At 36.6% G+C, this 25,044-nt stretch overlaps 3 protein-coding genes and 2 long non-coding RNA genes across 7 annotated transcripts; 2 read left to right on the plus strand and 3 right to left on the minus strand.

Moving 5' to 3' along the window:
• Positions 1 to 2,225: 2,225 nt before the first annotated feature.
• Positions 2,226 to 2,913, minus strand: LOC111474747. The gene is made up of 2 exons (XR_002716151.1): positions 2,699 to 2,913; positions 2,226 to 2,584 (listed from the first exon to the last, which is right to left on the minus strand). It is a non-coding gene; the product is annotated as an uncharacterized LOC111474747 (long non-coding RNA).
• On the plus strand, positions 2,582 to 7,089 carry LOC111474725 (cellulose synthase-like protein E1). Its single transcript, XM_023119642.1, has 8 exons — positions 2,582 to 2,968; positions 4,207 to 4,513; positions 4,633 to 4,773; positions 4,860 to 4,991; positions 5,174 to 5,386; positions 5,467 to 5,691; positions 5,761 to 6,108; positions 6,199 to 7,089. The coding sequence occupies exons 1-8, from the start codon at positions 2,700 to 2,702 to the stop codon at positions 6,754 to 6,756; spliced, it is 2,193 nt and encodes a 730-aa protein (XP_022975410.1). The 5' UTR covers positions 2,582 to 2,699; the 3' UTR covers positions 6,757 to 7,089.
• Positions 7,090 to 7,464: 375 nt separating this feature from the next.
• LOC111474733 lies at positions 7,465 to 9,551 on the minus strand. 2 transcript variants are annotated; one of them, XM_023119659.1, is made up of 3 exons: positions 9,396 to 9,551; positions 8,669 to 8,851; positions 7,465 to 7,844 (listed from the first exon to the last, which is right to left on the minus strand). In XM_023119659.1, exons 1-3 carry the CDS (start codon positions 9,399 to 9,401, stop codon positions 7,800 to 7,802), a joined length of 234 nt encoding a protein of 77 aa, XP_022975427.1. In that variant the 5' UTR covers positions 9,402 to 9,551; the 3' UTR covers positions 7,465 to 7,799. The 2 variants fall into 2 exon arrangements, with proteins under 2 accessions (XP_022975427.1, XP_022975420.1); XM_023119652.1 differs by lacking the exon at positions 7,465 to 7,844 and adding an exon at positions 7,989 to 8,105.
• On the plus strand, positions 7,853 to 8,275 carry LOC111474756. The gene is made up of 2 exons (XR_002716153.1): positions 7,853 to 7,908; positions 8,166 to 8,275. It is a non-coding gene; the product is annotated as an uncharacterized LOC111474756 (long non-coding RNA).
• Positions 9,552 to 14,261: 4,710 nt separating the features above from the next.
• Positions 14,262 to 24,198, minus strand: LOC111476581. Of its 2 annotated transcripts, none has more exons than XM_023120301.1 (9): positions 23,861 to 24,198; positions 20,838 to 23,743; positions 18,009 to 19,197; positions 17,469 to 17,839; positions 17,193 to 17,381; positions 15,905 to 16,053; positions 15,641 to 15,732; positions 15,439 to 15,558; positions 14,262 to 14,548 (listed from the first exon to the last, which is right to left on the minus strand). In XM_023120301.1, exons 1-8 carry the CDS (start codon positions 24,042 to 24,044, stop codon positions 15,527 to 15,529), a joined length of 5,112 nt encoding a protein of 1,703 aa, XP_022976069.1. In that variant the 5' UTR covers positions 24,045 to 24,198; the 3' UTR covers positions 14,262 to 14,548; positions 15,439 to 15,526. The 2 variants fall into 2 exon arrangements, with proteins under 2 accessions (XP_022976069.1, XP_022976068.1); XM_023120300.1 differs by having other exon boundaries at positions 20,838 to 23,749.
• Between the last annotated feature and the right edge of the window lie 846 nt (positions 24,199 to 25,044).

Consider the following 25,044-nt stretch of genomic DNA (forward strand, 5'->3'; position numbering starts at 1 on the left):
GACAAAAAAAAAAAAAAAAAAAAAGATGGTAGCTCCTGAGTTGCAGAGAGCAAGAAGCAATCTTTCCAAAATTTTCTCCCCGTTACCGCCTTGCTTCCCATCGTTTTTGACATTGTAGCACGTATATGGCCCAGCCCATAAGGGCATGTGTACACGACCTTATAACTCAAATTCAAATTCATTCAGAGCATTTGAAGTATTAGGTGAAAAACTGAATTACGATCAATATTTTTCGATAATTTTATGATTAATGTTCAAATTCGATAAAATTCACACACGTGTTTAATATAAAAACAGTTCGAAATAGATTCTCTCCCAAAAGATTCGAGCCGACCCTTTAAGGGTTTGGAGAATAATTTAATAAAAAAAAATACTTATATCTTGAAAACCATAATATAAAAAACACAACCAAATCAAGAAAAAAAAAACATGTTTTTCTTAAAAAGATTTTCACATCCCATGTCTTACATTTGAATAATATTAGTGTTCGGAATGGGGCAGGTCTTGGACAAATATGAACATGGAATCTTTATTTTTCTAATCATTTTTTTAATCTTTCCAATAATTTAGTATTTTATTTCGATGAATGATCTATCATATTTGAATTTAATATCGGTTGGATTGATCGTTAACTTCTTCGAGACGTCTTTAATTGAGATAGGAACGATGATGGACCTAATAATAATGACATGGGGTTGATATTCTAAACTAACCCGAGATACTAAATAAAAATTAAACGATTGACTTTTTGTATACAGTCTAATCAGGGTCATTACATAAGAATAACGATTTTAAAATTTAAAAACAAATAATATGCTTAAAAAAAAAGTAACGAACGCTATGAGAAATTGAAAGAACATATAGTAAAACAAAACAAGCTATTCTTCTCGTTGAAGCTTTGAAAATATGATTTCTTTATTTATTGTATTCTCTGTAACTATACATACCGTAAGTCATCAATATGAACTTTTAGCCGTCAAGGAGTTTACCATCTTGATGGTACTACATATATTTTTCTCTTTGCGTTTTCTCTCTCTTGTTTTTCGTATTCTTTATCTATATTGAGTATGTGAGTTATGCGATCCTAACATGTTTGTTCACGAGTTGTTCTAGATAAGGATTGTTTAGCTCAATTCCAACAGACACATAGAGATAGACCACGGAGCTCGTGTGCTAGTATTCAGTTTCCAACCGTCAATAATGACAAAAAAAAAAAAAACAAATGCTTTTGAGTCCAATTTTAAGCAAACTCCAAGAAGTCAGGATGGACCAAACCTATCTAAATGAATCAATTGCTCGACCTAACTCAATCAAATATTGGATCGATTGAACTGCTCCTTCAACAACCAGAAAGTGTAACTTTGTAACAGCTCACTGTTAGTAGATATTGTTTTCTTTGACCCGTTATGTATAATCAGCCTCATGATTTTAAAACAGTCTATTTAGTAGATATTGTTTTCTTTGACCCGTTATGTATAATCAGCCTCATGATTTTAAAACAGTCTATTTGGGAGAGGTTTCTACACCATTACAAAGAATGTTCCAGTTCCATTTCTCTCTCCAACTAATATAGGATCTCACAAATTATACTCGTCTATCCTACCCTCCACATCATTTTCTCCGTTTCAGTCTCGATAGCGTGCAAGGAACATCACAAAGAAGAAACGACGCTTTTTTTGTCTTCATTTGTTTGGTCTTTGGTCTTTGTTTTTTGTTTTGTTTTTTTTTCTTTTTAAATAGGAAACCAAAACAAAAACGGTCATTGGAAGGCCCGATATCCTCTCATTCTTTATCTCATTGCTTAGAACTTCGAGGAACTTTTTTTTTTTTTTTTTTTTTTTTTTTTTTTTTTTTTTTTTCATAAAATTCNATATATAAATTATAGTATCCAAAAAATGAAAATTAAATTTTTACCAAATTAATTTTAATCACATGCTTATTTTTATTTAAACTTTCAAAATTCAAGAAACAATCCATTTTTTCTTCTAACACCTCGCTTCATTTTAGTCCTTCAAGTTTTCAACGTCAGATCTAATCATTACAATAAAAACGGTCTCATTTTCTTGTTCTACGACATCAACAATCTAACTACTAAGCATCCTTTAGCTTTACAAGAGATTCATATTAATATCTACTGATAATCAACATTCACGAGTAACTTACAGTTGATTCACACTATTATTTCTACACCACGAACTATTAATTTTCCATATTTCGACACTAATGAATCACAAGATTTTTTCTATTTGAGAGAGAGAAAAAAAAATAGAGAATAAAAATCAACATATGAATAAGACAAATCAAACATTTTTTTTTTTTTTTTTTTGAAGAAAAAAGTTAAACCAACAAGAAATTGTATAAAGAAATGGACTGAACCAAATCCAATCATCTCCCTTTATCATTTTTGTTGTTTATACCTGAGGCATCCTTTTGTCATGGCTTCTTCTGCTCATTGCTCTGCCCCTGCCGCCGCTCACCTCTTCATCACCTGGACATGCCCATGGCCTTAGCTTCTTGTTGATGCAAGTCTTTGGACACCACTCATCAATCAATCAACCGATCTTCAATCCTTCACTTCTCATTCCTGCATAATTTACATTGAAAAAGGTGGATGAAAACAAGCTTATTGCAAGTATAATGTAAGAAACCATTGAAGGGTATATATTCATTGGTGCTTAGAGAGGAAGAGGGGAGAGACCATGGAGAGTGAAGGGTATTCTCCGTTGTTTGAGACGAAAGCAGTGAAGGGGAGAGTTGTTTATAGGGTATTTGCAGCTTCCATTTTTGTGGGGATTTGTTTGATTTGGAGTTACAGAGTGAAGTTTGTAGCAGAAGGAGGAGGAAGAAGATTGGGTTGGCTTGGTTTGTTTGCTGCTGAGATATGGTTTGGGTTTTATTGGGTTATCACTCAGGCTCCTCGCTGGAATCCAATTCGTAGGCGCACCTTTAAACACAAGCTCTCACAAAGGTCTGCCTCTCTCTCTCTTCAAATGGAATATTGCTTGTGGAAAAGGCTTCACTTTCTTTCTCTCTCTCTCTCCCTTCTTTCTCTTATGTTCTTTCACTTAGTTTAGATTCTAAGGTGTTTGAAACTGTGAGATCCTGCACTAGTTGGAAAAGGAAACGAAACATTCTTTATAAGGGTGTGGAAACCTCTCTCTAACAGAGGCTTTGAAACTGTGAGATCCTACATCGGGAACGAAACATTCCTTATAAGGGTGTGGAAACCTCTCTCTAACAAACGCTTTGAAACTGTGAGATCCTACATTGGTTGGAGAGGGGAACGAAACATTCCTTATAAGGGTGTGGAAACCTCTCTCTAACAAACGCTTTGAAACTGTGAGATCCTACATTGGTTGTAGAGAGGAATGAAACATTCCTTATAAGGGTTTGGAAACCTCTTTTTGACAGACGCTTTGAAACTGTGAGATCCTACATCGGTTGGAGAGGGGAACGAAACATTCCTTATAAGGGTGTGGAAACCTCTCTCTAACAGAGGTGTTTTAAAACCTTGAGGGGAAGCCTAAAAGGGAAAGCCCAAATAGGACAATATCTGCTAGAAGTGAGCTTGGACGGTTACAAATGGTATTAGAGCTAGACACCGAGTGATGTGCCAGCGAGAACGCTGGGTCCCAAAGGGGATGGATTGTGAGATCCCACATCGGTTGGAGAGGGGATCAAAACGTTCCTTACAAGGGTGTAGAAACCTCTCTCTAGCATATGCGTTTTAAAATCTTGAGAAGAAGTCCAGAAGGGAAAGCCCAAAAGGGAAAATCTAAAGAAGACAATATCTACTAGTGGTTGGGTTGGTCTGTTACAAATGGTATCAGAGTCAGACACCGAGCAGTGTGCCAACGAGGACATTGGGCCCCTAAGAGGGTGGATTGTGAGATCCCACGTTGATTGGAAAGGAGAACTGGGAGGTAGAGACCTCTCCCTAGCAGATGTGTTTTAAAATCTTTTAGGAAAACCAGAAGGAAAGGCTCAAAGAGGACAATATCAGCTAGTAGTTGCGGTAGCGGGGTGGATAAAACAACACAATATAATGTTGTGAAACAAGCTGTCACTTTCTCCTCTTTGTTCCTTTTACTGGTTTTCTTTGATGCTTGGAAATGGGATATTGTTGTGGAATAGGCTCTCTCTCTCTGTCTTAGTTTCTCTCAGTTGGTTTATGCCAAGTTTGAAAAGGGGTATTGTTGATGACAGGCATGAGGGAGAGTTTCCAGGAGTGGACATATTTGTGTGCACAGCAGATCCGGAGATGGAGCCACCAGCTATGGTCATCAGCACAGTATTATCAGTCATGGCATACGATTACCCGCCTGAGAAGCTCAGCGTGTACCTCTCCGACGACGCAAGCTCCAAGCTCACCTACTATGCTCTCATGGAGGCCTCTCAATTTGCAAAGCACTGGATACCATTCTGCAAGAAGTTCAACATCCAGCCAAGGTCACCTGCAGCTTACTTTGCCTCACACATAGATCATCAGGGCAAAGAAGTGGACTTCATTCAGGTTATTTTACATCCAGGAAAATCAAGCCTTATTGCTTCTGAATCAAAAACTCAACTATGGATCACAGGACACAACGCTATTAATGGCTGCCTTTACCTGGATGGTTTCTTCTTTTGCAGACACTATACAAGGATATGGAGAATAGAATCAATTATGCAGTCAAACTAGGCCGGGTTCCTGACGAAATACAGTCGAGTAGCAAAGGATTTTCCCAGTGGGAATCCTATGCATCTCGTAAAGACCACAATACGTTCCTTCAGGTAACATCTGTTGCTTGGACCTTACAATCATCTTAAATCTTTGCACAGTCTTTCTAATATTTGATTCTCTGTTCTCAACATCCCAGATAGTCATAGATGGAAGAGATCCAAAAGCTAAGGACGTTGAAGGGTCTGTGTTACCAACTTTGGTGTATTTGGCTCGTGAGAAGAGACCTCGATATTTCCATAACTTCAAGGCTGGAGCTATGAATGCCTTGGTAATTATCTACATGAATATGTAAAGATATAGAGAGACAGACTAATCTATAACCTTCACAGAAGCCGACATCGATGAGAATACTAAAATAGCACCTAATATCAAGCTAATGCACCGATTATCACTCGTTTCCACACATTTGATGTAAGTACCTAACCTGGTTGTCATTGGTTCCATTTTCAGCTTAGGGTCTCGTCACAGATCAGCAATGGGCAAATCATACTCAATGTAGACTGTGATATGTATTCAAACAACTCTGATGCCATAAGAGATGCACTTTGCTTCTTAATGGATGAAGAAAAGGGCCATGAGATTGCATATGTGCAGTTTCCACAATTGTTTGATAACATAACCAAGAACGAGATCTATGCAAGTAGTTTACGGGTCATTAATGAGGTAAGTCGATATCGTCCAGAAAGTTCAAAAAGTTTATGGTAACTTAGTTCCAGTAATGTAAATGATTTTGTCCTGTGAAGGTCGAACTGCCCGGTTTGGATAGTTTTGGAGGCCCTCTATATATTGGAACAGGCTGCTTTCATAGAAGAGATGTTCTATGTGGTAAAAAGTACAGCAAAGGATACAGAAATGATTGGAACAGTAAGGACTATAGGAACTCGGGAGACGATGTAAATGAACTCGAAGAAAAATCGAAGCATCTAGCAAGCTGTTCATATGAAGAGAACACTGAATGGGGAAAAGAGGCCAGTTTCTCCTTATATTACATTCCTCTCTCACATTTCTGAGTCTGATCATCAACTTTTTAATTGCAGATGGGTTTGAGATATGGATGTCCTGTAGAAGATGTTATAACAGGGTTGTCAATACAAAGCCAGGGATGGAAATCAATTTACTGCAATCCAGAGAGGGGAGCCTTCCTAGGTGTTGCACCAACCTCATTAATCCAGACACTAGTTCAACATAAGCGATGGTCGGAAGGTGACCTCCAAATTCTTCTTTCGAGGTACAGTCCCGCACGGTATGCTCGTGGAAAGATCAGCCTAGGCCTACGAATGGGATATTGTACCTTTTGTCTCTGGGCTGTTAATTCCTTGGCAACATTATATTACTCCATAATCCCCTCACTTTATCTCCTCAGAGGCATTCCCTTGTTTCCCCAGGTACATAACTTTCCTGCCTCTCTTACACTTCATACGAACCGAAACTGTTGGCCGACTTACCACTGAGCGCTGACTACTTTGTGCACTCAGGTTTCAAGCCCTTGGCTGATACCTTTCACATATGTGATATTTGCTAAGTATGCTGGTAGTTTGGTGGAGTATTTGTTGGCTGGAGGAACAATCTTGGGTTGGTGGAATGAACAGAGGATTTGGCTATACAAGAGAACAAGTTCCTATCTCTTTGCTCTTATCGATACTGTCTTGAAGATAATTGGATTGTCGGATTCAGCGTTTGTAATCACAGCTAAAGTGACCGATCAAGAAGCCTCGGAACGATATGAAAAGGAGATCATGGAATTTGGAGCTTCCTCTCCAATGTTTACTATAATAGCAACAGTTTCATTGGTTAATTTGCTGTGCTTTCTTGGGATGGTGAAGAAAGCAGTAGAGAGTGGCAGTGGTTTGGTTATGACCTTTCAAGCAATGGCTTTGCAGGTTGTTCTGTGTGGAACTCTGGTTGTAATTAATTGGCCTTTGTACGAAGGGCTTTTCTTTAGAACAGATAAAGGCAAGATACCAAGCTCCCTGACTATTAAATCCTTTACATTGGCCCTAGCCACTTGTATTGCCTTTTCATTGCTACTTTAATTGTTACCTTGGGTTTTATAGCTAAGTATTGTTCACTTTTTCTTTTCTTGGGTTTGTAAAAGCCCTCCATTCTAATTGGTATATCATGAAAAAATCAAGCCATTTGCCAGGCGCACTGCGCTAGATGTTCACCTTTCTCAGTCTTGAAAAGGTGACCTGCCGAGACAGGAGCTCTTTAACGTGTTTATGAAGACCTCCTACTTATGCGGTCTTCAATTAGCAACCATCAAAGCCTCCGCAACAGTCATAACCACTTCACCTACTTCATTGCCCCCAATCCTTTCTCGTACCTCTATTGAAACAGAATGGTTTCATGTTCCTTTATCGATTGGTTATTCCTCTCCGTTCGTCCTCTTTTTCCAATTGCAATCTCCCTTATAAAAGAAAGGAAAACAGATTCTTGAGAACCTCTTGCACGCTCATGTCACGTCGAGGTACTACAGAGGAAAGAACTGCAAAATCAGAGTCATACTAGAATTGAAGGGCCGGGGGGAAAGCCTTCACAAGCCAAGGTTACTAATCATTCCTTGCAACTTTTGGCTGAACTTGGAATACCATAAATTCATTGTATTTTCTCAAGTGTCTATAAGTTTGTGTAGTTTGTGTGTTATGGGAGAACTAAGCCAGACATCAAATGTCTTTTCTTGGTGGGTCGTAGGTTCAAATCTTCCCTGTCGAGTAAATATTTATGTTATGGGAAAGGCTGTCTTCCAAGAAAAGAAAAGGTTGTAATACATTAATTATACCAGCCACAATTATACATCATGTCTAGTGCAAAGCTTTACAGCTCACACCAAAGGCAAAGACAGAATAGCAACTGTATCCTATAATAAAAAACCACCATATCAATCATATAAATATAATACATGTTTGTCTTCTTTACTTTTTCCTCCACAACAATAACACTCAGCTTTACATGAAATTGCATAAAATTTAGCAGGAACATCAGGGCTCCATGAAAAGTTCATCGTCTTTGAGAAGCCAAAGTAGCACAATTACAGAATAATATTGTTTTTCAACCAAGGCTTCTAAACGAATCCTTCTCAAGATTCAGCAGGGGGACTTTGGATACAGCAAAGCCATTTCTTCTGATAATCATCCACACGAGGGGGAAAAAAAGGCCAAATAAAACTTGTAAATACAATATGTAAGGTAACGTTGCAGATGAATCATTTATGCAACAAGAACTGAGATCAAGTCATTACATTCGACCCCCCTACATTTATGCAACAAGAACCAGAGCCCTCTCAAAGATAAACAAAACTAGGAAATTCATGTTTCATGAACATAAAGTGCCTAACAAGGTATATAAAATCAAAGAGACTTTGGATACAGCAAAGCCATTTCTTCTGATAATCATCCACGAGGGGAAAAAAGGCCAAATAAAACTTGTAAATACAATATGTAAGGTAACATTGCAGATTAATCATTTATGCAACAAGAACTGAGATCGAGTCATTACATTCGACGGCCTACATTTATGCAACAAGAACCAGAGCCCTCTCAAAGATAAAAAAAACTAGGAAATTCATGTTTCATGAACATACAGTACCTAACAAGGTATATAAAATCAAAGAGATTCAAATTTTGTTACATTAAATGGTGTGATATCATGTTTCATCTCTCCTTAAAGCTTAATTCTGGGTACTTAACCAGCACGTTTTAATTCCAAATTAAGATACTTCCCAAAAGTTTGAACAGAGCTCAACCCAGATATATGTACATATATATACACACCCACACTATCAGAAGCAACACTCTCAGAAATTCATTGGCAGTAATAAACCAAACAATTGTCCAAAGATGCAAAAGAAGGATTATTTAGATGCCAGCTACTTTAATATCAATAGAGATGCTAGCTATAACCACCATTCAATAGCACAATAGAAAAAGGATTATGAATGTATCTCACAGGCGGTGCCTTGGCAGGATCCGCTCCAGACCTGCCCTGTGCATCAACTTTTCCAGGTGAATCAGGTTTGCCGCCTGTTTTCTTCTCATCCCTAGCTTTGTTAAAAATCACGGTGAACCCCTCAGCTGATGTCGGATCATTAACATCCCACTCGCCAAATTTTGGCAATGGCCGACCTTTGTCCTACAAAAAGAAAGAACAACAAGATGTACCCTCGGTGAATCTGATGCCTTACCTTCCCAATCGGACAACGAATCTAACAACCATCATTTATTACCATACAACATTGCTTTATAGCAACAGATGTTGAAAATATCGATATTAATCAATCAAACAAAACAAAATAGACCAATTAAAAAGTTCCCTCCAACTCTACGTACATATTTGAATGCAGCGGTCAGAATTATTCATTCAGAAACGACCTCAAGAAATTAATTAATCTTGCACAAAAATCCAGATTTCTGCCCAATATAACTAATCCAGAATCAATCAACATCAATCTCAGGAAAACGAATAAAAAAAAAAAATCAAAGTGGAAACCATAGAAACACAGAATTGGACAATCTTTAATGAAATCAAATGAATAAACAAATCAAAAGTGGCGAATCAGATCAGAAAACGAAAATTCAACAGGAAGCAAAACTCGAACCGATCGAAAAGCACATCAAAGAAAAAAATCAAAATTGTAATAATATCCTTAAGGCGCAGACATCAAACGAGAACATACCGTCATGAATTCTAGAGAGAGAAACGCTTCCGAGGAAAAAAAAAATGGAATTTCAAATCAATCAAGGAGAGAAAACAACACCGATGGATTGAGAGAGAGAGGGAGGCGACTTTTGTAAATTGGGCTAAAAGTGGGCTTATTGGATACGATCACACGAAGAAATTATAAAACGAAATATATATTTTTATTATTATTATTAAAAGAAAATACTTTTTATTTAATTATTACAAAATTGAAACTAAAATAATTAAATAAAAATATTTAATTTATTTATAAGCGAATTTCATTCATTTAAAAATCCCAATTTAACTCTTAATGGTTTAAAATTTATAAATTTATATTTATTGTAATAATATTACTCAATTATATTCTATAATAATTAAACTTTTATACGAATCATTCAAATAATTTTCGATCGGACATTCGAAAAAAATATTCCACCGTTCCACTTTGCAAGAACTCCAAATCGTTCTCTTAAAGCTCATCCTTTTCATCCTAAATGATTCGTTTATCTCGTAATGATCTAGCCCAATAAGGAAATCTCAATTCATTGGGCCTTTCGGTACGATAAAATAGAAGCCCTAATAACACCATATTCTCGGAGCCTGAATCATCGTATCCTTACTAGTTTTACCTAGAGGTATACACGGGTTGAGTTGGGTTGGGTTAGAAAAATGTTTTGCACCAATTCGAAAATTTGGGTTGGTAAATGATGACCCGAGCAACCTGAATAGAGTTCACAACTCAACCTACCCAGCCATCTATTTTCGAGCTGGATTGGGTTAGCAAAGTTTTTTTTTATAATTATTTTAAAAGATTCTACTTATCAATAATACATAACATAATATATATATATATATACACGTGTCACCATCGCACTTTTATATAATATTTATATTTAATTTTCGTACTTTTAATAAAACTTAAAACTGACCATATGTCTTCAGTCATCATTGTTTGTTTGGACATGTCTATCGAGAACTGATTCGTATCGATCATATCATTAAAAATCTATTCATCCGAGTTATATCGAGGCATGATGTGATGTCTCACTTTGGTTGGAGATGAGAATAAATCACCATTTATAAGAGTGTGGAAACTTTTCCATAGCAGACGCGTTTTAAAGTCTTGAGGGGAAGCCCGAAAGGAAAAGTTCAAAGAAGACAATATTTGCTAGTGGTGGATCTGAGTCGTTACACATAAACCCTCCCATGTCCATGCTAAGTTATTTAAGGATTCCACACCAATCCTATGTCCAACCTCCGATACATAGGTGAGGGTGCAAAAGAAGTCCGAGACACCCATTTTGCAATGCTCACCTGACACGTGTATGTGTTATAGGGTAACTCGTTTAGGCAACCGATGCAAGTGGTGATGGAGAGCGGTGTATATTAGACCATAATATTAAATATGTCGTACGAAAGGTCAACTATTGGCTGTTGACTTTGCACGCTCCTTTCAATAAATCAAAATCAAATGGCCCTGTTGTTATCTTCACCACAAAAACTGTTCTATTGGCTCTCTCTCTCTCTCTCTCTCTCTCTCTCTCAGAGAGCTTCTTTAAGTTCATCTTTGATTTGGGAAAGCTATCATTTTGAAGGTAATTTTTTTCATTTTGCTCTTTTTTTTTGTGAAATTTCTCGTTCCCACGTCACTCTAACGGTTGAATGAAAGTCCCACGTCGACTAATTTTGAGAATGTATTTAGGGAATGATCATAGGTTTATAATCATAAATACTGTCTTCATTGAAATGAGGCCTTTTGGGGAAGCCCAAGCAAAACCCTGAGAGCGTATACTCAAAGTGGACAATATGATACCATTGTGGAAAATCATGATTTCTAACATGGTATACAGTCTTAGATTAGCAAATCCTCAAATGTTGAACAAAGTATGTGAGCCTTGAAGGTATAGTCAAAAAGTGACTAGAGTATTGAACAAAAAATTTGCTTTGTTCGAAGACTTCAAAAGAAAAACAAAAAAAGGAGTCGAAATTCGATTAAGGAGAGACATACTTTGTTCAAGGGGAGGTGTTGGATGAAAGTCTCAAATCGGCTAACTTATAAACAATGAATACTATCTCCATTGGTATGAGGTCTTTTGGGGAAGCGCAAAGCAAAGCCACGAGAGCTTATACTCAAAGTGGACAATATCATAATTGTGAAAAATTAGTGATTTTTGTCATGGTATTAGAGTCATACCCTAAACTTAGTCATGTCAATAGATTGGCAAATCCTTAAATGTCGAACAAAGTATTGTGAGCCTCGAACGCATAGTCAAAAAGTGACTAGAGTATCGAACATAGGGTGTACTTTGTTCGAAGAATCCAAAAGAAAAAAAAAGGAGTCGAGCGTTGATTAAGGGAAAGCATACTTTATTCGAGGGGAGGTGTTGGATAAAAGTCCCACATATCGGCTAACTTAGGAAATGATCATGGGTTTATAATCAAAGAATACTATCTCCATTGGTATGAGATCTTTTGGAGACGCTCGTAGGAGAATTTATGTTGACAGAAGAGAGAGAGCACAACCCGATTGATGGGTAAAGAGATTCTTTGTCTTTGTTGGGAGTGTGCTCTCTCTTCTTCCGTCAACCTGATTCACATTTCTCCCATTGAAAGACCATGTCGAAAAGTTGTTCGAGTCAAGGCTCGAGTGCAAGTCAAAATCGAAAAATCGGTGGCTCATTGAGTGTTAGTAGTTAAGTTTGCCTTGATAGTTATTCCTAAAGTTTGCCTTGAAAAGTTGTTCGAGTCAAGGCTCAAGTGCAAGTCAATATCAAAAAATCTTATAAAGTTTTGATGTTTTTATACGGGCAATATTTTATCTCGAGACAAATTAATATCGAAGATGTACTAGTTTTTTTTATTTCAATAATGACAATGTGAGGTCAAAAAAGTCATTCGTATCACATAATTTAAAATCAATTGTAGTGGTTAAAATCTACGTCCAAGAATTTTGGTTGTTAGAGGTAGCTTAGATTGTGACTCATGACATTAAAAATATATTAATCCGTTTGACAATATAAACATGTGAGGTAAGAAAATTTGAATCTCTAAGCTCCTCAATTCTTCGAGAGAAATATGTCAATTCCTGCTGAATTATATTCATATCGACAATTATTTGGATAATATTGTAGATTGAATTAAACAAAATCCCAAAAGAATAAAATTTATAAATAAAAAAAGTTTATTTACTTATTTTTGTAAGTATCTCTCTCATTAATATGTTTCTTTAATCTTAACGAAAAATCATCCCCCACAATAACTTATTATAAGATTCTGCATTGATTGGAGAGGAGAGCAAAACATTCGTTATAAAAGTGTAGAAACATTTCCCTACTAGATGCATTTTTAAAAACCGTAAGATTGACGGCAATTCGTAATAGGCCAAAGCGGACAATATCGCTAACAGTAGACTTGGACTGTTACAACGAGGGCATTGGTATTAGAGCCAGATATTGGGCGATGTGCCAACGAGGACACTGGGCATTAAGAGGGTGGATTGTGAGATCCAACACCAGTTGAAGAGGGGAACGAAACATTTCTTATAAGGGTGTGGAAACTTTTCTCTAGTAAACGCGTTTTAAAAACAATGAGCGACGACGATAAGTAACGAGCTAAAGCGAATACTATCTGCTAGCGATGAACTTGAACGGTTACCCCTAAAACAACACAAAATGTGGAACCTCGAAGAAAATGGGAGAAACAAAACTAGTAAGATCTGTCAAAGCAAATATGGCAGTGGAAAAAAAACTATTGTACAAAGACAAAATCAAAGAAATTATGTGGCACTTGCAACCTGATCTATGATCGTAGCTCTACTGACATGCTACAGAAACATATTGAACTGACCTTAGATATGCTTATGCAGTGAATTTAATCTAACAAGAACAAATCAAATACCGAAGCCTTATCAAAAGACACATCTTCACAGTTTGGATTTTATGTTTTTCCATCGTTCTTTTTGGAGTTATTTTTTGTGGTTGTTCTTCCTTTTACTTAAGGAATAACATAATTTTTCGAAGCAATGGACCTATTGGGAGGAAAAGGAAAAATAAGCAAAGATTCTATCAAAGCAAGAACAAGATACAATAGAAAAATCTAGTTTCGGCTCCGTACTGAATCTTCGGAATCCATTTGATAACTAAGGCATCTCAATCATACAACATTAATGTCACATTAAGAAGAATCAGGCTTTTACTTTAACTAGGGTTTCATTTATGATAAATGATAATTTAGAGTTATTATGTTTCTTTAATGTATTTTGAGACTTTTATTTACTTTAAGGTTACAATTAGCCACTGAATTACACCGTAGCTAATTGTGGTCATAAAATATGAAGGTTAAAACTCTTGAAATGTCTCGTGTTAAGTCAAGTGTCTTCATTTTGAGACTATATACAGCCATGTATGGTATCTTTATAAAGTAAATATTTGTTGTTTCCTTTAACCAACAACTAAGTTTATTTACAATTTTATATAGTTTAGGTTGCATGAGAATCATTCAAGCTTGACAAAATCAAGGATTTGAATCTCAAGCAAGTGTTCTTGTCTCGAGATCTTCAATCAACAAAGTAATCTAAATCTTACTTCCCTTATAGGGATTCCAACCAAAGTTTATTCATTCTATGATTGCCTAGACATAAACCTAGGTAACACTGCTTATGCCGTTACGGCGTTAAGGTTACTTATTTCTTTTTCTAGAATATAATCAAAATTTTCCTCTTAAAGTTGTGAACAATCGCATCTGCACTTCCATATTCTTCATTAGATAATATATTAAAAAAAAATTGTACATAGAGAAGCTATGTTAGAAACTAGTGCTTTACACCTACAAGTTGGCAGATTACATTCTGCCTTTGTAACAGGAGTAACCTAAATCCTCCCCCTGCCTACCCCAAAGCAAAAGAAGGGAAGGTTAACACCAAGAATTCACTACAGCCTTTTCCCCGACTGTTTCATGGTTGAGATATCCAGTCATAAGGAGGGTGGTGAGAACCGGGTTTTATAGTTTATTTTGGTGCTAAGAAATTGACCCTACATATAAAGCTGCGTAGTTGTACAATGATCATCTCAATTTAGCTATTCAGAGTTATAGAGCAGCAAGAAACTAATCACCTGAGCAGCAATTCCTTGAGAAATTAATCAGCAAAATCTGCCACAGAGTATAGCACTCTATCATTTCAATGAGACATGGCGTAAATAAAAACTGTTGCAAGTCTAAATTAGCTGGCTTATTATTATTCAGAGAATTACAGGCTAACTAAGTCTAAATCCATAGATAATCTAAATTTCCTAAATACTAGTAATCTAAATAAATCCATAAATAATAGGTAATAAGATAACACGATAAAGATAAATCTCTAGTTATTGGTAACCATAGACCTAAATAATAATCTTTAGATACAATAATCTCTAGATATTAGGTAACTAAATCTCCTAGATACTAGGTAACTAAATCTATCCTTCAAAAGAGAAAGAAAAGAAAAGAGACGGAGAGGAAAAGGAAGAAGACGAAAGGAAGGAGACGAAGACAGAGTTTACAGTTCTTCAAGTGATTGAGTTTAGTTGAATTAATCTTGAGTCTTTCCTTGTTTACGAGGTGAAGGAGAAAAAATCAAAGCTAAGGAGCAAACCCACTGAGTTTACAGTTTAAGAATAAATAGGTGAAGGAGCAAAGACGCACGAACATCCTTTCATTTTCTTCGTTTACGGTGTTTGAAGGGAGAGTAAAGAAAAGATTCTCGACCAATAGCATCTGCAAGAAAAGATTCTCGACTGATAGCATCCGCCTTTACCAAGTGAAAAAAGGTTCCGGAGAGAAGCCTATTTACCAAGTGAAACAAGGGAAGGGTGGCCAAAAGATTTGCTCAAATACTAAAGTCGATGTTATGTACATGGGCCTACTTTACGAACAGTGATCCTCAAATGCCAAGAAGTCCAAACAAGTGGGGTTGCAACTAATTTATTAAACAAGGCAAAAATGATAAATCACAATATGATGTTCAAGTCAGAGAAAAACAGCAGTTTAATAAAAAAACGTACCTAGGCAAGTCTCTTGCACAGGCAGAAAGGGGAATGTTTGTGTTGCAGATAAAAAATCTATCCACATTGTGAAGGTTCGGTCTATTGTCTATTTAAACTGATGTTGTCGAGGCAAGAGAACTGCAAAACAGTTAAACTACCTCAGTGTGTTTTTATTTAATAAAGATTAAAAGCTGCAACCATCTTTATGCGTTAATTTTACCTTCAGCTATGTCACAAAAACTTTTCGGTGGAAAGATAATTTCTGGATCCAATTTTTGATGGGAAGCAAAAAGAACAGCTAAGCGATCCTTACTGCATAAGGAAAGTATGAAGATATTAGTTCTAACAGAAAAAATGGCAAATTTGAAATGTTCTTCAGGATAATCTTTGACAAGATAAATGCAAAATGTACTAAATTGCATTATTGGAGTTCAAATCACATTTGTTATTTCCTTATTTGAAAACATGAGGCCCAGCTACACACCTGGCCCATGAAGGAACAAATTTATTATTTTGTATGCCGTCATCGTCATCCTCTTCATCCTCATCATCAGAAGCTTTGTAAGGAGAGATCTGATATGATTGTTCTTCACTTGTTTCGTAGATTCTATGTTCCATCACATTTTCAAGTGCCTATAGAAATGGTTGTCTAGGTTACAGTCATATGAAGCTCAAAGGAGAACAGGAAAAATCATCCAAGCAAAATGACGATTTAATATCAAACCTCTAAAAGTGTAATACAATTGTAAAAAATTTATTCCATTTTGCTCAAACCAAGCAAGATCTATCTTTATTTGCCAACTAATTCTCACCTTAAACTACCAAATACTTGGGCAGTAATCTTAGGACAGAAGAGAACAACACAATTTACGTTGGATTGCAATTGGAGTGAAAAACAGTATTTTTCAATGTATTCAAATTCTCAAGGAAGTTGAATCGTATAAATTATCTCATTTCTCATATTCATTTAGTTACATATGATAGGATCACGCGTTAAACAAACGTCATTACTATATGGTGTCCTGAAATTCTTGGTTCAATTAGATTTCCAGGTTTCACTATGATTTCCTCTTCAAGTCCCACAGAACTTATAGATGAATTAGAATTAATTTTCTTTGGATACAAACTATGTAACAGGACACAGCAAGATCAATAAAGCTTTAATTCTCTAGAAAATGACTTCCATGTTTCTAGTGGATTAAGATCTAAAACCAGCTGGAAGCCTAAGGTGTTGTGAGTTCTGTACTTTCTCAAATATCTTATTGTTTATCTACAAAAGAATATCTTAGGACAATTCCAATAACTACTTCATCTAGAAGCCAAAATCTTTCAGATATAGCACTAAAATTACCTCCACAAGATTTCAATGTAGTTCCTCCATCTATTATCCTTCAAAAAGATCATGACAATTCTATAAAAAAAAAATATATATATATATATATGATATTTTGAGATAGAAGACTGGTGAGGATCAGGAAAATGGAAGGATACTAGCTAATTACCCATTCCTATCATGGGAATATAACTTTTCACTCTAAATCACGTCATATATTTTGGAAATTTGCACTCACAAAGCAATTAACCTCAGGGAATAGAACTTTGCACTCACAATATCACAAAAATATATATGTGATATTTTGAGATAGAAGACTGGTGAGGATTAGGAAAATGGAAGGATACTAGCTAATTACCCATTCCTATCATGGGAATATAACTTTTCACCTAAATCCCGTCATATAGTTTGGAAATTTGCACTCACAAAAGCAATTTACCTCTGCCTCTAGAAAATCAACACTCGTTGGTTGTGAGTCCTCCACAACAAAGCTTCCCCTCACAGCATCGCTTGTAGAAGTAGTCTTAGACTCAGTAACCGAGAATTTGTGAAAGCTGTCATGTCCACTTTCCTTGACCAGTTTGACAGTCCCATCCTTACATCCCTTTCTGTCACGTGGTTTTTGGTCCTACAGAAGAAAATAATAAGCTGTTTTTACCTTTCAAAGCCCATAAGCACAAGGAAAGTTCAAACGTTGTCACATATAGCATCTTACATTGGCTTGGGGTTTTGCTTCCTTATTCTCTTTATCAGATCGTAACTTCCCACCATGCTCTCGTAATCGTCTCCTAACTTCTTCAACACGCATTCTTTTTCTTTCTTTCTCCTTCCTCTCTTCTTCTTCCCTCTGTCTTTTCTTTGCTGCCATATCAACCTCCTTTTTCTTCCTTTCTTCCTCCTTCTTCTTCCGCTCTTCTTCTTTCTTCTTTTTATCCAGTTCAATCTGCCTCAAATTCTCTTGTTCCATTCTTGCTCTTTCAAGTTTCAGGGCTTCTTTCTTCATTTGACGTTCATTTTCTTTCTTTTCTGCAACACGTTTTGCAGCCTCAGCAGCTTCGATGGCCTTCACCTTAATATCTCTCTTCCCTACAGGAATGCACAAGTTACAAAATATAAATTACAATTCAGACAATACACAGATCATCAGATACACGATGTTCAAACTATATCCAAGAAATGTTTAAGGTTCATGATCAATCTATGTACGTCAATATTGAATGCCGGATATAGTTAAAAAATGAATAAATAAACATACCTTTCAAAATAGTTGCAGCTTCTCTTTGTTGGACAAGAGGAATAAAAGAAGTTATATTGGACACGATATTTCTATGCTTGGATTCCTTTTCAGAGAATCGAGGACCTTCCTTTCTGAAATCTTTTTTACAGGATAAATCTGACCGGCTAAATGTATTATAGGATGATCTAGTGACTCTTTTAGCACCGTTTTCTCCTGGCAAGGTATCACGACTCACAGCCTCATTCACATATTTCCTCTTGCTGCTTTTCTGGTTTCCCAGATTCTCTTTGGTCCCAATATGAGTCCCTGTGTTGCTGAGTTCGATGATTAAAGATTCTAAACTCAATCTATCAGCAACCGTCGCAGCTTCAGAAACTGTTACCTTGACATTTGCATCTTCTGTAATGTCAACAAGTGGTGCTCGCTTGCTCGATCTTATATCCTTCGAAAACTCGTTATCAATCTCATCGGTATTCTCAGCTTCCTCACTAATGCAAGGAAGCTCTATGTTCTGGCTGCTTCGTTTTCCAGAACTTGACGAATTTAATGAATTTCTATCCAACAACTTACCAAACGGAGATGCAAATGGCTTCCTGAGATCACCAGCTGAATGACTGCTAAAGCTTTGCAGGCAATCAAAAGAAGACCCATGAGGAGAGCAGTTGACTTCTCCATTCAAAAAGTTACTACCATTCTTCAGTAGCTTATTTTGATCATTCATCAGAAGGTTATTCTTCAAGTCCATGCACTCTAGTAGACCATTAGGAAGAGAATTGTACAAATCTGTCACCTTGTTCAGCCTAAAACTTTCTGAAGGTGAGGATAATGTACTGTTCATACAAGCAGATTTACAAATTTTCTCCAAGATGCTAGCACGTTCTATCATACATTTTGAAAGATCTAATTTGTCAAAGTTGATTCCACCAACAGAAATGCATGGCTCTTCGTCATCAGATTGCATTAGGAACCCCTCTAAAGCAGGCATATCCTTGTCTGCACCAAGATAATGAGAAGTTTGGGTAAGCGGAGTATGAAGCGAGCACAAAGTAAGTTTCCCCTTTTCCTCCATTCCATCAGTTTTCCCAGTATCCATAGGAAGTTCAATATCTCCACACTGAAAATTTTCTTCGGGAACCAAACTTTGGCTCTCTAGCATACCATTTTGCAATGGTGTACCTCTGTTATTGCTTCCGAACCGAGAGAGGTCCTGTCAATCATGCACAAAGAAACAAGATCGTGAAGTAAATAGAAAAAGTAAAAAAGGAGGAAAAAATCAATCAAATCCCTGCCTAGAAATTTGTTAGAAACTGATACGTCAGCATTTAATGAACATTACACCCTAATAAAAGCACAATCAGAATGACCACCATCATCTCCCTTACTAAATCTGGCTCTATCCTTTCAAGAACAGTATGCAGAAAACAACATATTAAAAAGAACAAAATCAACTTTGTTATATGAATTGGAAGAATTATTTTCACGTTATACCCTAATAAAAGCACAAACAGAATGACCACCATCATCTCCCTTCCTAAATATGGCCCCATCCTTTCAAGAACAGTATGCAGAAAACAACATATTAAAAAGAACAAAATCAACTTTTGTTATATGAATTGGAAGAATTATTTTCACATTCTTCCACAGGTACTTTAGCAATAAATGTACGTGATATGCATTTTAGTATACCAATGTTTCACCAAATAGATCAATATACTTGAAAACAACACATAGTTCAATTGTTTGATCTTAACTTCTTAAGTACACCAAAATAATTGTTTTGTTCAACAAAAGTGTGTGCCTAAGTGAGCTTCACGATTAAGCTAAGTAAGGAAACTATGATTAAATTAAATCAAGAAAGGAAAAGTTTAAAAAGAAAATGAAGAAGAAGAAGTAAAAAAAAGGTTGTTGGTTCTCCTTTGTTTAACTTACCCAACGCACCCTCTTTTTTCATTTATAGATCTAGAGGAACATGAAAATAACTAGACTAAAGAAGGAAATACTTGGCTATAGAGTCTAATGGTTAAAAATACAAAAGATTATAAGTTCAACGATAGAAAAACAAAAACGGAAGGCTATAAGTCTAATGATGGAAAAATTGGAGGTGAGAACCTACTTGGTGATGATGACTGGTTCTGGGTCTGCCTCATGATATTGTAGTTTATTTTTAAAGATTTTGAAGACTATGCATGAACTATGTTTGTTTTTAATAGTCAACCTGCCAAGGCATGTTTGACAATGTCTCATCTCTTGTTTTTCATTTTCTGATACGGAAATAAAATGTGTTTGGCAGTTATTTTTCTAATCCTTCATTTTTTATTGAAGAAAAAAGAATTATAGATGTGTTTGGTCTGACTTCTTATTCTCTAACATTTGATATAACAAAATGAAAATTCTACTTGAAAATATAATTTTTTTGAAAGTAAAATATTCAAAATTATATTTATATTTTCAATTTTTTATATTTCATAGGTACTTCATTAGTTAAAATTATTTTAAATACTACTTTTAAATGTTTGTGAAAAATTGGAAACAAGCAGATTTCTTTTCCAAAATTTTCTTGAAAATGAGAAACAGAAAATGGTTATTACCCAGAAGAACACAAAAAACGAAAGCAAGAAACAGAAATGTTAATGACCTAAAGGAGGGGGGTATCAAATACCTCTTACTTTCTATACCTCATACATCATGCTAGTTCTTAATATTATATGTATTTTAAAGTATATTTTATTATCGTGTGCTTCAAGCCTTCAAAAAAAATTTCCTGCATCCAGCAATTAAGCCTAAGAGATTATTGCAGTTCACACTTAAAAACACTAGCTAGAAAAATCTTCCCGTTGTAATACATACCTCTTTGACTGGAAGCGTGGGTGAAGAATCAGACCCCTGAATTATGTGAGCTTCTTTTTCCAATAGCAACATTTCAATGGGGCCGATGCTCACATTTGGTTGTTGGTAACCTTCTTCACAAAATGATAATCGTTGAAGTTCAAGGACAGGTTTTTCAGTGTCAAATTCCTGCATCAAGTTTTTATCTATGGGACTCCTGTTGATAATTTGAAGTTGCTCACTCCTCAAGCCTAAAGACGCTGGAATACCATTGTCCAATTGCAGCTCAACCTCTATCTCCTTTTGGTCGGAACTAGATGCCCTCAAAACTGAGCTGAAAGTTTTTAACTCTATTGATGTCTCTGCAGTCTGGCACTCAGTTGATAAGTAATGATGGTTACCATTCAAGTGATCAGTGCAACCCTCAAAGGAATCTGAATCTTCACACTGAGTTATGCTTGAACTTTTCAGTGGCTTCTCCAAATTACTATCCCCCTCACCAGCGGAAGGAACACAAGGAGCCATGACCATGTGATCAGTGCAACCCTCAAAGGAATCTGAATCTTCACACTGAGTTATGCCTGAACTTTTTAGTTGCTGCTCCAAATTACTATCCCCCTCACCAGCGGAAGGAACACAAGGAGCCATGACCATTTGATCTCTAAACGTTTCTGTATCTCTTATCAGAATTGATGCATCGTCTGTATCCACTAGTTGAATTTCAACTGCATTTTCATGGGAATACTGCAAATTCGGCACTCCGTCTTTCAAAGAAATCTTCTGTTCTGCAGGTTCATCACTTTGCAGCAAAGAACAAGTAGCTACTTCTTTATCATATCTCTTTTCACTTTGAGATTCATATACATCTTTATCATATTCGTCTTCGTTCAATGAGTCGACCTGAATCTGCGGTATAGGCATGTGAAGGGATGAATTGCATTTTTCTTTTTCATTAACATCCCTCTTGTTATCCACGGAAGTGGAGGGCTTCTTATCTGATGTTTTCTCCCTTACTTCCGTTATTGGTGAACTGGAAATTTTGTCTAAACCAGACTTTTCTGCAGTATTATCAAAATTACAATCTTGGGTCCTACAGTTTCCTAGTCCTTCTTCATGGCATTCAACATTGGTAGAAGAAGACCTAAACAACTCCAACGGCTCACTCACTCGATCGGAATGTAGTTTTGAACTTCCAACAGAACAAGTTCCATTTTCAGAAGAAAAGCATGATGAATTATCCGCATCCAGGGAGTTATGTTGCATCCCAGACTTTTGAGCATTATTAAAATTATACTCCTGATTCCTGAAATCTCCTAATATTTCTTCTTCACAACACTCCATATTGTCGGAAGAAGATTTAGATAAGTCCAATTGCTCTTTCAGTTCATCAGAATGCACTTCTGAACTTCCATTAGGACATGATCGTCCGTCCTCAGAGTGGACGTATGAAGACTTATCTACATCCTGGGAGTTGTATAGCAACCCAGCCTCTCGGGCATTATCAAAATTAAATTCGTGGCTCCTACAATGTCCTAAAAGAGTTTCTTCACGGCATTTGACATTGCCAGAAGAAGGATTAGACAAGTCCAATAATCTTCCATCAGTGGCATCAATGCATGCTGAATCGTCCACATCCAAAGAACTTCGTTGTGACTCGGACTGTAGAGCATTGTCAAGATTACATTCCTGGCTCCTGCAGTCTACTAATACTGCCTCTTCACCGCACTCAACATTGTCAGAAGAAGGTTTAGGCAAGTCCAGTTGCTCGTCCACTTGATCAGAATGCAATTTTGATCCTCCTATAGGACACCCTCTTCCATCTTCAGGGGGAATGCGTGGAGATTTATCCACATCCAAAGAGCTACATTGCATCCTAGACAGTTCAGCGTTATCAAAATTAGATTCCTGGCTCCTGCAACATGCCGGCCCTTCTTCACAGTATCCAATCTTTCCCGAAGAAGTTCTAGGCGAGTCAAATTGCTCATTCACTTTATAAGAATTCTGCATTGAACCTTCCGCTACACATAACCCTTCATTTTCTAAGTAAATATTTAAAGAATTAACCAAATCAATAGAGCTACTTTGCAACCCAGGGCTTCCAACTATTGTAACTTTATCAGAGCAAATAGAGATATTCTTCTGCTCGCAACAAACATTAGTTTCCTCTTCCACTGAACCAATTCCCTTACAGCTGCTAGAAGGCTTTGCCAATTCTGATTCATCTTCGTGATCAGCTTGCAGCAAACTAATAGCAGATCTCACAATCCCATCAGCAACGGAATCATTCTCATTCTCATACCGGGAGTTGCACCTAGAAGATTTCACACTATTACGCAACTCTAAAGCCCTTTGCCTAGATTTATCAGAGCAAATAGAGATATTCTTCTGCTCGCAACAAACATTAGTCTCCTCTTCCATAGAACCAATTCCCTTACAGCTGCTAGAAGGCTTTGCCAATGATTCATCTTCGTCATCAGCTTGCAGCAAACTAATAGCAGATCCCCCGAGCCCATCAGCAACGGAATCATTCTTGTTCTCATACCGGGAGTGGCACCTAGCAGATTTCGCGCTATTACGCAACTCTAAAGCCCTTTGCCTAGATTTAGATCTATGTAACCGTGCCCGTGACAGAGTAGGATCTTGGTAGTTTTCTAAAACTACGCCTCCTCGACCTTGGGGAGAAACAGGACTCGTGTCAACACGAGTTGCGCAATTTAAGACACAGGCGTCACTTGTATCGCACTGAGGTAAAACTGGAGGCCTAATTCCTGCATCAAAATCATCGTTTAAAGAACCAGCATCTTCATTCGACCTTTGCTGCAATTCCTCCCCACTGTTTGCAACAAATGCCTCATTCAAACTAGAACGATGGGTCTGAAGCGGCGACCGTGGGACCTCAACTCCAGGAACAAAATTTCTGCTCACTCCTACACCTAAAAGAAACCAATTGAGCAAAAAAGTTGCGAAATGGAGAAATTCTTGCTTCGACCTAACTAAACATGGAGCATAAGAAATGAAAAATTATGACAAAAACGCGAAGTTACCTTCAAAATGCGAAATGTTGGAATGAAGAAAAGGCGAGTGGAGCCAAGTCGGAGGAACAATTCCATCGATAATGAGCTTGGACGCAAGTTGTTGGTCGAAGAGATCGGTCTGGTGCTTGGCCTGGTCAATGATCCACTTCTTCCTCTCAAAGATCTGCACAAATAGCTTCTCCATCGCCGCCATGTTTCACAGAATGGCCATGAAAAGAGAGAGAGAGAGAGAAGAGACGAACTGTTCGAGTAACAGAGAGGAAGAAGAGTTGAGTTTCAATGGAGGGTTTTCTGACGAAGAAGAAAGACTTTCGCGAGTAGCGGGCGAAGCGAATTCAAATTTTGGGAGACTTTGGTCCTCGTTCGAACCAAAAATAATACAAATAAATAATAAATGTATTTTTTATTATTATTATTTAATATTATAAATTATAAGACTAAATTAATAAAAATATCTTAATATATTTTATTTCATGAATTTTTATCACTAACGTAAAAATAAATAAATAAATAATCTATAAGACGTCGATACTACTTTTGCTATAACTATATTGAACTGAACCGAATCAATCATAATTTATTATTAATTTTAAAAATTATATTTTTACTTCCGAGGCACGGAATGAGAAAGAAAAAGCCTTCGTGCAAACCTTTCATTTACTTTCGTACCAATCACATTCTCGTTGACATACCATCTAGAACATGACTTTATACCATTTGTAACAGCCGCAACCCACCGCTACCAAATATTGTCTGATTTGGTCCGTCATGTATTATCATCAATCTCACAGTTTTAAAATGCATCTACTAGTACAAAGTTTACACACTCTTATAAAAAAATGTTTTGCTCTCCTCTCTAACTAACGTAAGATCTCACAATAGTTCGTAGCAGTTCAAGCCAACCTGATAAGAAAAGGAACCACTACAAGGGGGGTAAGATTCGGATTACCTTGTTGATCGAATATCTCAAGGCAAGAACATTGTTTGAGATTCGAATCACTCCACAAGCAAGATCGATCATGTCTAGTTTGAATGATTCTTGTTGATCAAATATCTCAAACACTTGTTTGAGATTCGAATCACTCCACAAGCAAGATTGATCATGTCGAGCTTGAATGATTCTACATGCAACCTAAACTACATAGAATTGCAAAGAAACTTAGCCATTGGCTAAAGAAATAGCACAAATGCTT

Source organism: Cucurbita maxima, unplaced genomic scaffold (genome assembly GCF_002738345.1).
Source record: "Cucurbita maxima cultivar Rimu unplaced genomic scaffold, Cmax_1.0 Cma_Scf00003, whole genome shotgun sequence".
In the NCBI taxonomy this organism is placed as follows: domain Eukaryota; kingdom Viridiplantae; phylum Streptophyta; class Magnoliopsida; order Cucurbitales; family Cucurbitaceae; genus Cucurbita; species Cucurbita maxima.

Excerpts from the sequence above, each read along its gene's own strand:
- LOC111474725 (XM_023119642.1), top strand. The coding sequence starts at position 2,700 with ATGGAGAGTGAAGGGTATTCTCCGTTGTTTGAGACGAAAGCAGTGAAG. Across the intron at positions 2,969-4,206 it reads AAACACAAGCTCTCACAAAG|GCATGAGGGAGAGTTTCCAG; the intron begins GTCTGCCTCTCT and ends TGTTGATGACAG. Across the intron at positions 6,109-6,198 it reads GCATTCCCTTGTTTCCCCAG|GTTTCAAGCCCTTGGCTGAT; the intron begins GTACATAACTTT and ends TTGTGCACTCAG.
- LOC111474733 (XM_023119652.1), bottom strand. Across the intron at positions 8,106-8,668 it reads ATCCTGCCAAGGCACCGCCT|AAGAAATGGCTTTGCTGTAT; the intron begins GTGAGATACATT and ends GATGATTATCAG.
- LOC111476581 (XM_023120300.1), bottom strand. The coding sequence starts at position 24,044 with ATGGCGGCGATGGAGAAGCTATTTGTGCAGATCTTTGAGAGGAAGAAG. Across the intron at positions 17,382-17,468 it reads AAGCAAAACCCCAAGCCAAT|GACCAAAAACCACGTGACAG; the intron begins GTAAGATGCTAT and ends TTTCTTCTGTAG. Across the intron at positions 15,559-15,640 it reads TTTTTGTGACATAGCTGAAG|TTCTCTTGCCTCGACAACAT; the intron begins GTAAAATTAACG and ends ACTGTTTTGCAG.